This window comes from Myxocyprinus asiaticus, chromosome 36 (assembly GCF_019703515.2).
Source record: "Myxocyprinus asiaticus isolate MX2 ecotype Aquarium Trade chromosome 36, UBuf_Myxa_2, whole genome shotgun sequence".
NCBI classification, from domain to species: Eukaryota; Metazoa; Chordata; class Actinopteri; order Cypriniformes; family Catostomidae; genus Myxocyprinus; species Myxocyprinus asiaticus.
This window is the reverse complement of record NC_059379.1, coordinates 3203914-3219350: the sequence shown is the minus strand read 5'-3', so window position 1 is coordinate 3219350 and position 15437 is coordinate 3203914. Positions and strand designations below refer to the sequence as shown.

General features: G+C 37.0%; 1 protein-coding gene across 1 annotated transcript; it reads right to left on the bottom strand.

The window, feature by feature from the left end:
• Nucleotide 1: 1 nt before the first annotated feature.
• Nucleotides 2-4071, bottom strand: LOC127427355 (uncharacterized). The gene is made up of 5 exons (XM_051674920.1): nucleotides 3987-4071; nucleotides 3508-3593; nucleotides 1701-1994; nucleotides 1376-1429; nucleotides 2-311 (listed from the first exon to the last, which is right to left on the bottom strand). The coding sequence occupies exons 2-5, from the start codon at nucleotides 3581-3583 to the stop codon at nucleotides 115-117; spliced, it is 621 nt and encodes a 206-aa protein (XP_051530880.1). The 5' UTR covers nucleotides 3584-3593; nucleotides 3987-4071; the 3' UTR covers nucleotides 2-114.
• Nucleotides 4072-15437: the final 11366 nt, after the last annotated feature.

The window sequence follows — 15437 nt, the reverse complement described above, 5'->3', positions numbered from 1 at the left end:
ATGTCACTTAAGTTCATATGCGTGTAAAGGCAGATGAGCGAATACTTTTGGCAATATAGTGTATATTATGAATTTTAGAGGTTAACTTTTAGAGGTAGACATATTGCTATTATTCTACGCTATCTGAACGTTTGCTTTTGGCATCATGTCTGTGGTGCAGAAAAAACGCTGGAATCCAGTAGAGTTGGTGTCGTTCCATTTCATCTTTTTGTAAAGGAGGACTATTATGCTGGCATTAATGATGATGAAACCGATTACAAGAGGAATGGTGACAGAGATCTTATTTTCATGGTCCTCCAGTTGTTTGCTTTCTAAAACAAAACAAGAATAATCTCTACATGGACATTCAAACTCTATTACAACATTACATTTCTCAAACAACTTCAGTCAACCAGACTACAGTTAACAAACATCAGATTCACATCTTCACACTGTATACTTTACATACACAGTATCTGCTGCTATCCCAGATAGCACTCGTACATCTCTGAGATGTCTGTGTAAGAGAGTTTCATCTTGAAAGAATCACAATCTAATTAACATCTGATAAACATCTTTAAAAGATCTGATTTGCATACATTATATAGAATTAACATCCCAAAGACATCTGCTGAACGTCTCATTGATATCTGAGAGTCTTATAGATGTAATTCAGATGAGCAAACAACCTAAACGTACACTATATGGCCAAAAGTTTGTGGACACCCCCTTCTAATTAACGAATTTGGTTACTCCATTAAATCCAGTAAAGAAAAATCTTAATGTTTCTTTATGTAATGGCTTGGGCTTTGTGTGCTTCCAAATTTGTGGCAACTGTTTGGGGATAGCCCTCTTCTGTTCCAGCATAACAATGCCCCTGTGAACAAAGTGAGGTCCATAAAGAAATGGTTTACTGTGTCTGGCGTGGAAGAAATTGACTGGCCTGCACAAAGCCCAGACCTGAACCCCACTGAACAGCAAATGTAAGTCAGGCCCCATCGACCAACATCAGTTCCTGACCTCACTGATAGCCTTGTGTCTGAATGAGAGCAAATCCTTGCAGCCATGTTACTACATACAGTATAGTGGAAAGCCTTCCCAAAAGAGTGGAAGCTGTTATTACAGCAAAGGGGGAAATTGTTGCCTATGGTTTTGAAATCAAATGTTCATCAAGCACATATGGTGTCCACAAACCTTTGGCCATATAGTGTACGTCTTCTAGATGTAAACACACGACAAATAGACATCTGGGTGATGCACGTGTGCTATCTGGGTATTTAGTGAGTTACTTTGGACCAATGAATTCATTTATTTTCTGTTATTTAAGTTTATAGATATGATCTGTAACAGTAAATAATGATCCATAATTATAATGGAATACAGTATGTTACAATACCTTCCATGTCACGATACTTCCATGCTCCAGAGACATGTTCAGGAACAACAGTCTCTGTTAATAGAGTCACAATATTGTATAATGTATAACATAATAATAATTGTTTTTATACTGTTACAACATTATTTCAATCATAAATAGCCTACAAGACTATAGCCAGTAAGCACATAATTACAAAATATCAAATTGTATAATTATCCAAGTTCACAATTTTTCTGCTGGTGAGAATGTGTGTGGTATCATTTCTAACATCGGTCTTCATTAGTAAAATTATTTTATGATAATATCACAACACTGTTACATGCAGTTAAATGGTTGTGTATACCTGTTATGTTCACACTGAATTCTACTGTCCTCATCCCATTCTGTGTTTGCAAACAGAATCTGAATTTTGTTGCCATGGTTACTTTCGGAGTGTAAGGACATGTGAAGTTTGTCCACTGGTCACAGGAATCAAGGAATTCTTGTCTACAGATTTCTTTGCTGTTCTCGTTCTCAGTTTCCGTAAACTTGTATATTTTAGTGCAGCATTTACTGCACTTCCAAGAGACACTGCAGGTAAGAGTTAAATCTTTTCCCACAGTTCCAGTCACATCTTCACAGGTTACTGCGCACTTCTCTGAAACATAAGTTATCGATTTAATATAGATCCAGTCTTGTTGTGAAAATCTATTATTTTCTATTATAAGGTTGCTGCTGGAGGAGGTGTTAGTGAGGCTAGTCTGTGTGGGTCCTAACGCCCCAGTAAAGTGACGGTGACACTACTGTAAAAAGGCACCGTCCTGCGGATGAAACGTTAAATCAAAGTCATGTAAACATGTAGAGACAGTGCTCAGTGTCACTCACACAAACACTAAACACCATCAGGGTAACGTGTGAAATTTAAATAATGCAGTAAACGTTAACTAAACTACATAAATATAACACAGAACACCCCAATGCACATAACTGATATTAAATATAAGAAGAAACATAACTATTCCCATAAAATATAATGAAATGTAATGGGTCATGCAGGGAATTCTGGGAACGCCCGATTGTTGTTTTTTTACCTTAATTTAAAAAAAAAAGTACAGGTACTCTCTTGTTAAACGTAATATCGATTTTAACCGTTAATTATACGGGAAAATCTTACTTTTCTACATCTAAAAAAATGTACTTTTTTATATTTTACGGTAAATGTAAGCACAGCGTAGTTCTAGCGGGAAGACTAGCAGCTGTACATCATCGCACCATTAGCTAGGTAACTCCGAGCCAGTCACATGTAAGCCATTGCTTTATAAGTCTGCTCACAATCTATCACATTGCTGTTTCAGTGTGCTAACATGGCAACCTCCACCACCACCAGTTGAGTCCCGTCCTGCATGGGGGTAGGCTCCTCGCCCATGCCACCTATAGCAGGATATGGCGGTTCCAAGTACAACTTCTTCGGACCGCCAGACGGGGCTTTCGCCAAAGAGAGACATTACATTTATCTTGAATTTCTCTCAAGTCTGCGAGTCTTCCTGGTAGAACTACTCGTTAACCAATTTACTTTTTTTTTTTTACTGTAGCATATTTACAGTCTTTTACCGTTAAAATTATAGACTTGATTACAGTGTAGGGGTGTAACCCCGGTGTCCTTGTCAAATTCCCCCCATTGGCCCTGATGAATCATTGCCTCCTCTCTCACTCTATACTCTCTTCTATTAATATTACTCTCTCTCCTCTCCACCAACAGCTGGTGTGTGGTACTGGTGCACTACGGCAGGTGGATGCTGCACACTGGTGGTGATTGAGGAAAGTCCTCTATTTATTATGTAAAGCACTTTGAGTGTACATGTAGTGTCATAAAAGCACTATATATAGGTGTAAAATTCAATCATTCATACATACATTCTTTCATCAACTAAAAGGTAAATGCTGTATCAATGTGAAACAAGACATGATATGAATTAGTTTACCTGGACATAATTCATAATTTATCTGATGATGCAATATAGCATGTGTACATTTTTTAAATCACTACACAGCATTGTTGCCCTCAAAAGTGAATTAAAAAAGGGAACTCTGAATTATTTACTTCTGAGAAGAAGGACATTTTTATATAAGTTTTGTTTGACAAATGCGTCACGAAGATTGTCTTCTCTTACCAAAGTTATCATCTTCACAGACAGTCGTGAAAGTCCAGACCAATATGAGCAGGAGCACAAAACTTACAGAACCCATGGTTTTGTTTCTGCAATAAAAATGACAATTATTTAGACCTGAAGTTAAACTAAACTAGCATTCAAGGCATTAATGCTTACGGCCAAAATAACAGGAGGTTAGAATCTACTATAGAAAGAAAATATGTTCTTTAAGTACATAAAGGTATTTGCTTAAAGCCTGGGAAAGTGCTTAATTGCTTCAATATCAATGTCAATTATTAATAAAACTGCTAGTCTATACATGTGGTTAAATTACTCTCACTTAGTTGTGCATATGATGCACTTAAACTTAATTTAAATGTAACAGAATTAAAAACAAAAATGCATGTATGCAAGATTTTCCTGTGAATTGTTATAGATTAGTAAATATGAAGGATATTATTTCCATGTTTAAAAATCAAAGAGAGTAAGTTTGCACTTACTATGTTCACCGGCACAAGTTTTGATTTACACTTACGGTTGTGCAGTTGACACAAACTAATAAATAGACTACTACACTTTCATTTTCATAATGACTCAATCTGGGAAATTTCTTTGGAGTCGTGTTGTGTTTCTTAAAGTAATATTCCGGCTTCAATACAAGTTAAGATCAATCGACAGCATTTGTGGCATAATGTTGATTACCACAAATTAATTTAGACTCGTTCCTCCTTTTCTTACAGTGAGGCACATGTGGCCAATTTCTGGAGGGTTTAAAGGCAGAAATATGAAGCTTATAATTTTAGAAAAGCACTTGCATTAATTCTTCAATTAAAACTTGTGTATTATTTCAGCAGTAAACATGTTTATATCATTATTTTTTACAGTCGTTATAGGGTTTTAGAGTTTGTTGACATAACTTTACACAGAAAAGATTAGTAAGTGATTTTAACACAATAAAATCATGTTTCCATGCATATCCTTTATATCTTGTGGCTATACTTGTGTAAAAGTGAGCATTTTAACATTCAAAAAATTTTCCCCCATTCACATCCATTGTAAGTGCCTCACTGGAACCAATGTTAAAGAAAATGAGGTACGAGTCAAAATAAACTGTTGTGGTAATCAATATTATGCCACAAATGCTGTCGATTGATCTTAAGTTCTACTGAACCCGGAATATTCCTTTAACTGACTCAATGTTTCATCTCTGATGAACTGTTTGACCTGAAAATGTTTGGTCACTTGTAGAGGTAAAAACCATGTGGAACAAAAATGGCCTTAATTGAAACCACCCCAAAACTGCCATCAGTTTTTTCTTTCCATTAAACAGACCTGATTCTCCTTATTGGGAAAAGACAAAAAAAAAAGTCTCTAAAATATAGCTGCGAGCAGCAATTACTTGGCTAATACTTCCTGTTTGACATCTGAGCCAGCAACTTTGTAAAGCTAAGAGTAGCCCACACTACAAGACAATTCAGTTCAAGAAATTTAAAGACTCTAGTTTTTTGTTGTGTTGCCGATGTTATGGTGAACACTTCAAAACAACTATTTGGAGACTACGTGCGTGAACTGCAAGACCTTTCTTCTCACGACTGTAGTTCCGCATCCGAAAATTCATTCTCACTTATGACAAGTCATAAGAATAGTACTAGATTGCGCAATTGTACGAGTTGGCTCGTACAAAATGTACAACTTGTTCTGTTGTGTACAACAGAAAGAAGAAAACATAGCAGGGTTTTGAAATAGAGTTCTGGCGATTTATAATAAGTTTACCACCTAACCCAAACCCCAAACCTTAACATGATTCGCTTGTATTGTAGATATTTTTGAAAAGGCTAACTTTATATATATATATATATATATATATATATATATATATATATATATATATATATATATATATATAATTATCAGCGTATTGGTGTGCCGTAAACGTACTTATTGAATCTGCAGACTAAAATTTAAATTTTAAAATTGGTCCCTCTCTCTCGGTCTCTCTGGCTCTCTCTGAAGAGCATACTCAAAACATGGCGTATTTAAGTCCATCCATAGGAAATACAAAATAGGCTTCCTATGTCTAAAGCAGAGCCCACTCCTGTGACTGAATTATTTTTTTTCAAACACAGCAGAAGTTCTTATTCAGCTGCCAACACCAATAACTCACCAGGGAGTTGTGTCCTATCACAAAAACCTCCCACGATTTCCCGCTTGGAGTTCGTCTGTGTAATGTGTTTTACACAAATAGCATAAATAATGTGTACAAAGACAACAGCTGTGTAGCTGTTGAACTTTATCAGTTGAACTGGTTTAACTGGTGTAACTTCACCATGTGATGACAAAAGCTTGATAATAGAAAAGAGGTTTCATATATATATATATATATATATATATATATATATATATATATATATATATATTGTTTTTAGAGCAAATCACAATTCTGTATTAATTTCATTGCATTTAAAAAAAATTGTGCAAAGAACAATACAGCATCTTTAAATAAAAAGATTGAGAAAAAATTTTAGGTAATAAATAAAATAAATATAAACAAAATTAGACACAGTTATATTACTGTTCATTGAATGCAAAATTAATCATGAAAAAATTAATTAAAAAGTAAAAGCAGCTCAATTTGGAACGCCCAATTCCCAATGCGCTCTAAGTCCTCGTGGTGGCGTAGTGGCTCGCCTCAATCTGGGTCGCATCTGAGACCGTCAATCTGCGCATCTTATCACGTGGTTTGTTAAGCGTGCTACCGCGGGGACGTATCGCGTGTGGAGCTTCACGCTATTCTCCGCGGCATCCACGCACAACTCACCACACGCCCCACCGAGAGCGAACCACATTATAGTGACCACGAGGAGGTTACCCCATGTGACTCTACCCTCCCTAGCAACCAGGCCAATTGGTTGCTTAGGAAGTCTGACTGGAGTCACTCAGCACGCCCTGGGTTTGAACTCACCACTCCAGGGGTGGTAGTCAGCGTCTTTACTTGCTGAGCTACCCAGGCCCCCAAAGCAGCTCATTGTACAACATATAAGAGTTATGCATTCTGAAGTGTTCACGCGACTGAGCCATTGAATTAGCCACGCCCCCTCGCTCCAAATATAATTTTGATACCAAAACAGAGCAAAAGAGCAGCATTGTTTGTTGCTGTGGCTGTCAAATTCAACAGTGGCACAATAGCGCCCTCAACTGACAAACATTCTGAATCATAGCCGCCAAACACAACACTATGAGAACGAGCAAACTGATTGACATGTGTTCGCGGACACATTTTCGTTTGCTGTTTACAAAGTCGACAGCTGTCACAGAGACCAGTGGAAATAAGTGTCCTGAGATCCACAGAGATCTCAGGACACTTATTTCATTAATATCTTTGAGGGAGTAGGAACATTTTTTGCATACTTTTCCACGACAATATCGCTTACTGCACCTTTAATTTTAAGCCTTTCCTCTGATCATACAGATCAATGACATATTGTAATTTCACAGAAATGTACATAAAACATAAAAAAGTGGAGTCAAATAAGAGTTTTTGCTTTACAAAACTTACATCCAACATCCATGGAATTGTAGTTCCATGTACAACAGTAGCTGACTCATTTTTATTGTGTAATGCTGTTTTATGAACTTTTCTTTGTTTTTTCTTTTTAATATGTAGATCTGAAAAGCTTCTAAAGCATCATCTTTCATGAGTTCCACTTGTAAAACAAAGCTCACTGCTTTCATACTGTTGATATATTGCAATTATACAAAGCTTTCTGAATATCTGTATGTTTGAAGAACAGAAACACCCTTTCCTAAAATTCAAATGGGCTGAATTTCAGAAACCTGTCTGTGTGGCATGGAGCATTGTTCTGCTGGATCAACCAATCGTCAGAGTCGGGGAACATTGTCAGAGCAGAAGGAAGCAAGTTTTCTTCCAGGAAAACCTTGTACGTGGCTTGATTCATGCATCCTTCACAACGATGATTCTGCCCAATTCCAGCCTTGTTGAAGCACCTCCAGATCATCACACGAGGCTAAATATGTTTACTCATGCTATGTATAAAAGTAATCCTGAAACAAATGTACTTACACCAGCCATGTTTAAAACTTGTTTTATATGTTTTAAAAATGTTACTCCTAATGTTAAATTGTTTTAATTGAAATAAAATGTGTAAGAAATGTGATATTTCACATTTATCTTAATTATTATATGTATACCTTTTAAAGTTTATTCAGTTCAGATCGATTGACATTTTTTCATTTTTATTTAATTAATACATTTTAAATGTGCTCTCCCTCTCTCTCTCTCTCTCTCACACACACACACACACCAAAACATTTGTTTTTCTATCAAGAGGGCATACAGTACTAACTCTAACATACTAAACATGAGTTCACACCTCAAAGAGTGAAACTCATTAAACTTGAGAACTCCCCACATGTTTGACACTTCCAGCTCAGTTTCAGTTAAGGTGTTATTTCACCCTACACCATTTTCAGGCCGTAAACCACAATATACATTAACAAGTCCCCCCTAATAATCAGATAAGGCCAGATTGCCCCCCCCTGTCTAATTGTCATTAAGTTGTGGCATGAATAACATAATGGTTAAAAAAAGTTAAAATTTTAGCGTGCTCAGTAGTCTAACACCGCTCGTCAATGTCATTTGAGATAGCCAATTAAATCGATGTAGGCGGGACTCAAGTTTAAGAAGCTAAGCGGGAACCTCGTGGATTATTCCAGCAGCACACATCAGCAAGCAGCTAAGGTTAAGAGTGTTTGTGTCATGTAAGATATAAGCATCTAACTAAACATGCAATATTTGACCACTGTTTTATGATTTAAATGTACCGACCGACAAAATGGTTTGGTCCCCCCCAGTGTTCAAGACATGGTTACGGCCGTGGTATAACTTAAGCTGGCTCTACACTGGCTGATTTGTCCAATGTTTTTCAGGTGTTAGCTTCATTAACATATTCACTGGCCAGGCTGAGGGGGAAGAGTGCCTATTAGCACCTCTCAGCGGAAGGGTGCTAATGGGTGGGGTGGGTGGCTTTGGGTAAATGCCACCAAGGCAGTGAGCAATGAGTGCAGTTCATGTATAAAGTGTTTTTTTGCCAGAGGACGTAAGCGATTTTTCTGGAAAGCCCTCGTGGATGGTGCATTTGGAGGATAAGTTTATTGCTCTTTGGAGTCAGCACGTACATATGTTTGTATGACACACTGTATCTCACATGCCATATCATGACAGACCATTAAAAGAAAAGAAAAAAAGTGGTCAGAGATCGCTGCTGAACTCAGTGTACATGGTAAGGAACGGTTTAAATATACAATGCAATGTGTCACTGTCTCCTTCTGCACATTGCGGCACCGTTTCCCGGCCCCCTTTGGTATATCACTGCCCTGTAAAAATACTTACTGTCTTATTTTAAATGCATTAATATCTTCCAATGCATTATTTGTAATTTACTGTTGTAGCTGTTATAATTGCCATGAATGCAGCCGATGACTTGCATCTGTCTGCTTGGATGCAGCCGTGACTGTATATTTCTTGAACCGCATTTTATTTTATTCATCATACTGCAATATGTAAAATGACAATTAATGACAAGTAAAATTACTAAAATAACTCAGAATTATCGTAATGTTTGTGTTTAGATTCAATGCAAGTACAGGGAGGATTGGCAGAAATGGTGCCCTGACTTTTTTCACACTTACTTTACTGCACGCTTAACATTTATTTATATTACTATGCACTATTTAGCATAAGATCCATTTCCTCCTCGGTTTTGCCATCTAGCAGGAAATTATTTAATTTTTTTCTAGGCTGACAGACAGCAGCAAATGTGGGAGGCGGCGGAGCCGCGGGAAGATTTGCGCCATTATAGCCGCTCGGAGAAAATGACCCTAATGAAATTTAGGAAATTTCTCTTGTCAGAAAAAGCACGATATAGCGATGTCAATGTATTATTAAAGCAATCAAACTAGCTAAGACTAATTATGGGGACAAAAGGAATTGGGACGCGGTACACAGCTTGTAAAATCGGGACGGCCCCGGTTTTATCGGGACGTCTGGCCACCCTAACTGCGAATGCCACACCCAACTACAGATGAATTTCCAGTGCAGTACGGACTAGTCAGCAGTGCCCACAACTGATCAGCTGTGCTGGGTGGTACCACTTATACATTTATTGAACAGTTTTTGTGGCATAAGGAATGATAAGAAGACATATAGCCTACATTTGGCATACAGAGTGACTGAATGTTATAGGAACCCTCTTGGGAGGTTATTTCCAGTCATTGACAGTGCAGCTTCTATCTACTTGTATGGGAAAATACCCAAATCTCCTGACCAGTTGCTCAAGATTAAGATCAAAGAACATATGTAAATGGTCTGCACTTATATAGCGCCTTTTTTAACCTTAGCGGTTCCAAAGCGCTTTACACTGGGACTCATTCACCCATTCACACACTCACACACCAATGACGGCAGAGCTGCCATGCAAGGTGCTAGCCTGCCATTGGGAGCAACTTTCAATACATTTCAAATCAGCAGTAAAATCTAACAACATTGTTATCATAAATTGTGCTTCTTTACCTTGGTTTTCGCTAAAAAACACAAAAGGGGGGATATCAAAGGACAGGCAGTTCTTTTTTCCTCTCTTCCCCCTCTCTCCCTCTTCTTCCTTCAAACTCAGCTAAGATCTCTATGTAACAAAGTATCATATCTGATGTATACAAATGATGTAACTAGGCATGTTTTGTATCATTGAAAAGGTCTAAGTGTGACTGATGCTATGGTCTCTCCACACAAAAGTAGAATATCTAGTAACACAGTTTTATGAATGTAGAGAAATTCTGGACACTGCATGGGGGTGCGCCTCCCTCATTGGCCTTTCATCTAAATTACCTCCTATATGCAGTTGACCTCAGGAGTTCCAAACCTAACCACTCCCAAATTCCCTTTGTTTATGTTTTCTCTGGTTTGGCTATTTAAGGAAATGTAACGCATTGTTAATTGAAAATTTCTGTAGCCAGAAATCCTCGGTGGAAATGGTTCTGATTAACCATTTGTCTTTGGATATGTGTAATAGACTGTAAAGGCTTAAGAAAGTACTATCTGGCACAATGTAATATTGATCGACCTGTCCATATAGCACTAGTCATGACCCCTGTTTAATGCTAATATTATTCTAGTCAACTGTAATAGGAAACTATAGAACTACACAAAAGTACTATTTGGGTAATGGTATGTTGGTCGGCCTTATCCAACTAGTATTAGTCATTTACCTCTGTCTAGAGATAATATTACATTAATTAAGTGTATACAGATCTATAGATACTAAGCAGAACTACTAATTAGAAATAGATAAGCTGCGGTAGTAATCATTCTTTTTAGTATTAGTCGTTTACCTCTGGATAGATCAAACTGACAAGTTTGTAACCGTTGGATCCATGTACACAGCCGGCATGAGACCATAAGCGACAGGATTGCGAATAAACGAGGGCAATTTAAAAGTATAGAATTAACTCGAATAATCAAGTATCCAAATCTAGAGAAGATCTCAACTGATGATCAATAATAACTGGAATCTCAGACTAAATTCGAGGTCTAATATAATTGAGTCAGATAAAATTAGTAATGGAGTCAGATTCGGTCTTAACTAAAACTAATTTATGACGGCAAAACCACAGTTGTGCCAGAAATGACGAACGCGCAGATACCTTCACCACTTCACTGGATTCTGCCGTTGGGCCAGCGAGGTGGCATTTTTACAGATATAATTATGGGACACAGTTGACCGTCATCTGAGAACAGCATAAAAAACTATAGCTATTTACGTTTAGCAAGGGAATACATTTACAGCGCAAATTATGGTTACTTCAGGGATGCATGTGCATCAGCATTAGATGCTGGAAATGTCCCGCCCCTCACTGAAACAGAAAATATGATTAGTTAGCAAATCCAATCGCGTCTGAAATGAATGTTCTGATTGGTGGTTCAGCTTAGTCGGACTGTCTGTCTTGCCCGTTCCATCAGTTGCGCTCTCGCCTCCGCAGCTCCGTGTGTGCATTTAGAGAGAATCTCTGTACCCTTTTTAAAATTAAAATAAAATCACAGTTCACTCAGTGGTGCTGCCGCATCACATTAGTAGATTGAAAAAGACTACTCGTTGTTCCTAAGAAAGATAGGTGGGTATACAGTGTATGCCTGCGTACGCCCTAGACTACACTACTGGGCTGAAAAAGTAAGAGTAGTATAGGTAGTATGTCATTCCAAACTCAGCCTATTTTTACATTAAGTAAAACTTAGAAAAATACCTAAGGAAGTACTAAAGAGGAACACAAGTACCCGGATACATCTATTGCTTTACTGAGAGCTCAGAGGAAATGTCAGGATTTAGGGGTCAGCAAGTTTGCCAACTTGAATATCAGTTCTCTTTTAGACTGCACTGGCAGGGCACGGCATAAAGCATCTTGTATTATTGTGTTGACTGAATACAGAATTATGCAGTATAAAAAAATAATGCTAATTACATGAATCTTCTACATCATTATTGAACTTTCCTTTACTTCAAATCAGTGCTTAACCACTTCAATATTTCACCTAGTAAAAGATTTACGACGAATAAAATGTAAGAGTTTGCTGCTTTTGAAATGTAGTAATTGAATTTGTAACACTGTAAAATGAATTAATATTTGTTTTGAGACACTTGTTGACTATCTGCATATTTTTAACATTTTTTATTTAAAAACGGATATATATTAGGAACCCTGAAGATAAATTAAATGCATTTGAAAATCTAGTGTAACTAACTTAAAAAACTGTGTAGCTTATTAGAAAAAAGCGAATATTACTTAAAATGGTCGTTCCGTACAAGATAAGTATTGCCTTTATAACTTAAAACAATGACCTGTAAATTGATCAAATTGAGTTGGCATTACAAAAACATATGATGCAATTAGTTGCCTCAATTTTATTTTTTACAGTATAATAAAAGCACCACTTTTTCACATGTGGTCTAATATTTTTACTTAACATTGTTATTAGTGTTTGTATTAATTTAAAGGTGTTAAACAAATTCCAGCATGAGTGCAAAACAATTTAATTAAATAAAACAATAATAATTTCAAAATGTGTTTTAATAAAACAGAGACTGCATGGCTAAGCCATTGATGGCAAATATGATCACATGAATTTATCACAAAAATCTATTTGCAAAACATTTTAATCACAGACTAAAAACAGAATGCATGTATTCAGTATTTTTCTGTGAATGATATAGATTAGTAAATATAACAGAGATTATTTATCTCTTCAGTGGTTAAAGATACATGGAAGTAACAGTAGTGTGAACTTACTGTCGTTATGTCTTCACCTAGTGCAAGCTCATTCCACAATGACTGTTTTGCCAGTGACAAGCAAATAAATACTTAATTTTCATTTTACAATCACTTGATTAATGCAATTGCTCTGTGCTTATGTTGCGTTTCTTTTCCAACCTGATGTACTTTATCATCTCTGGCATTGTTTGATCTGAAAATGTTAAAACTGACGGATGTGGTCTTGTAAGGGAGGAACAATTGTTTTATTGCATTCATGAGTCTGTATTACTGTTTTTGGTGCATTATACAAGAAGCTTGATTCATATGTGACAGTTCTACCAAATATCATCAGAATAAAAAAAACAACAACCAACTAGAGCACATATGCCCTATTGGAATGGTTTCCAAAGATACATGGGTTTCTTGTCAATATGCAAAAGCACAGCCAGGAAATTCAATAATGTGTTTTTGGAGAATGGTGTTGAATTCCAAAAATCCAGTTGGTGATTTTCTTGAGGATTGGATTGAAGATCATTTGTGCCAATTTGGGTGAAGAACGAACAAACTTAATAGTAGCAGTATTGAAAACAATATACACAAATAGGTTGAAAGCTTCATAAAGGTGCACGGTTGAGCCCCCAGAAATGTTTAAAAGGAGAAATCATGACTTGAAGCCAAGTTATACAAAGGTTATAGTGATATTAACCAGTGTTATGACATTTTGACAAACAGATGCTCTCTCTAAACTGTTAACTGTAAGGACAAGTAGGCCTACCAAGTGTCATTTATACAGCAAACTGTTGCAAAGGTAAGGGCAAACTTCCTCTACAACATCCTCGCAATCAAATTTGTTGATGTGTTACTCAAAATGGTTTGATCTTGTTCGAAGAAAGTAGGTACAATTTCGATATAACCAACTGCCGGAACATTAGGAAGTTTTCCTTGCTAAAGTTGCCATTGGCACCTTTGGTTTCCTCACTGTCGGGACACCTGTATTTTACCTGAAATTAAAGACAAAATATGGATGGAAGTATTTCCCCCCAACCTAGCCTGTTTTCGTTTTCCATCTCCATTGTTTTCACATGCATCAGTGTCTGATTTTAGCAGATAATGCGTTTAGTGCATTACATTTTTTTAAATTGCCAAACATTAGTGCTGATATTTTACATAGCAGTGATGGCCGTTTTTTTGACAGTGCCTTACCCAGTTGTGTAGATGACATGAAGCTATGGCCCAAGATTAGTAACGCATCATTAACTAGGCTACTTTGTGTAGTTAACAGTCAAACAACTGCTCAAGTTGCACCAAGACTCATTTTTACCCCAACTAATACTTAATGTTTGTTATTGGTTGTCATTAAATCTCAGCAAGTTACAACATAGTTTCTTTGTCTTAATACTGTCGTTACTTGCGTCTGCACACAGATTGCTCAACCATTGTGCTGTGGAGCTAGGTGCTTCCCCAGGATGCTTTGGGGTGTTTGTCCCTAAAAAACAACTTGTATAAATTGTTTTGGAATATTCTGATTTCTATCATTACAAGTTTCCCCTGTTTTGCCCCCTACTTTGCCATTCCTTCACTCACGCTGGGCTCAAACCCAATGGTGTCTCTCGACAGGGAATCAGTCCAAGAATAAAAGTATCTCCGTCAGTCAGTTAAAAGGACAGTTCACCCAAAAAATGAAAATGTTCTCATCATTTACTCACCCTCATGATATCCCAGGTGTGTCTGACTTTCTTTCTTCAGCAGAACATATTTGAAGAAAAACAGAAACATTTCTCAGCTCAGTAGGTCCTTAAAATGCAAGTGGATGGTGATCGGAGCTTTGAAGCTCCAAAAACAATATACAGTCGGCATAAACGTCATCCATACGACTCCAGCGGTTAAATGTCTTCTAAAGCGACATGATCACTTTTAGTGTGAAAAAGATCAATATTAAAGTACTTTTTAACTATCAATCATCACTTTCAGTCAGCATCAGTATGCACATTAATGTCACAATAGCGCATTTCATGCGATCTCTCCTGTGACGAATTCACGTTGGCATGTTACAGACTTAATCTCACATTCTACTCTCATTGACACATCCGGGATAAGCACACAAATGCGCCATTGTGAAAATCATACAGATACAAATACAGATCTAAATCAAAACCAACAAAGCTTCTGTACAGCGTTCCTCCTACTCACTTGTAAACAGCGCTGCCCTTCCGGGTGTATCGCACGTGCGTCAGTTCTCACGTGAACAAGCCAACACGATTACGTCACAAGTGCATGCCGCTGCTGACCGGAAGTGATGAGTTATAATTAATAAGTACTTCAATACTGATCTTTTTCACACCAAAAGCGATTGTGTCACTTTAGAAGACATTAATTTCAAATCAAAAATCAAATCACTTTATTGTCACACAGCCATATACACAAGTGCAATGGTGTGTGAAATTCTTGGGTGCAGTTCCGATCAACATAGCAGTCGTGACAGTGATGAGACATACGCCAATCTACAATAAACATCAAATTAACACAACACAATTTAAACATCTGTTATACATAATTAAACTCGACTTAAAACATCAAATTAACACAGCACAATTTAAACATCTGTTATACATAATTAAACTCGACTTAAAACA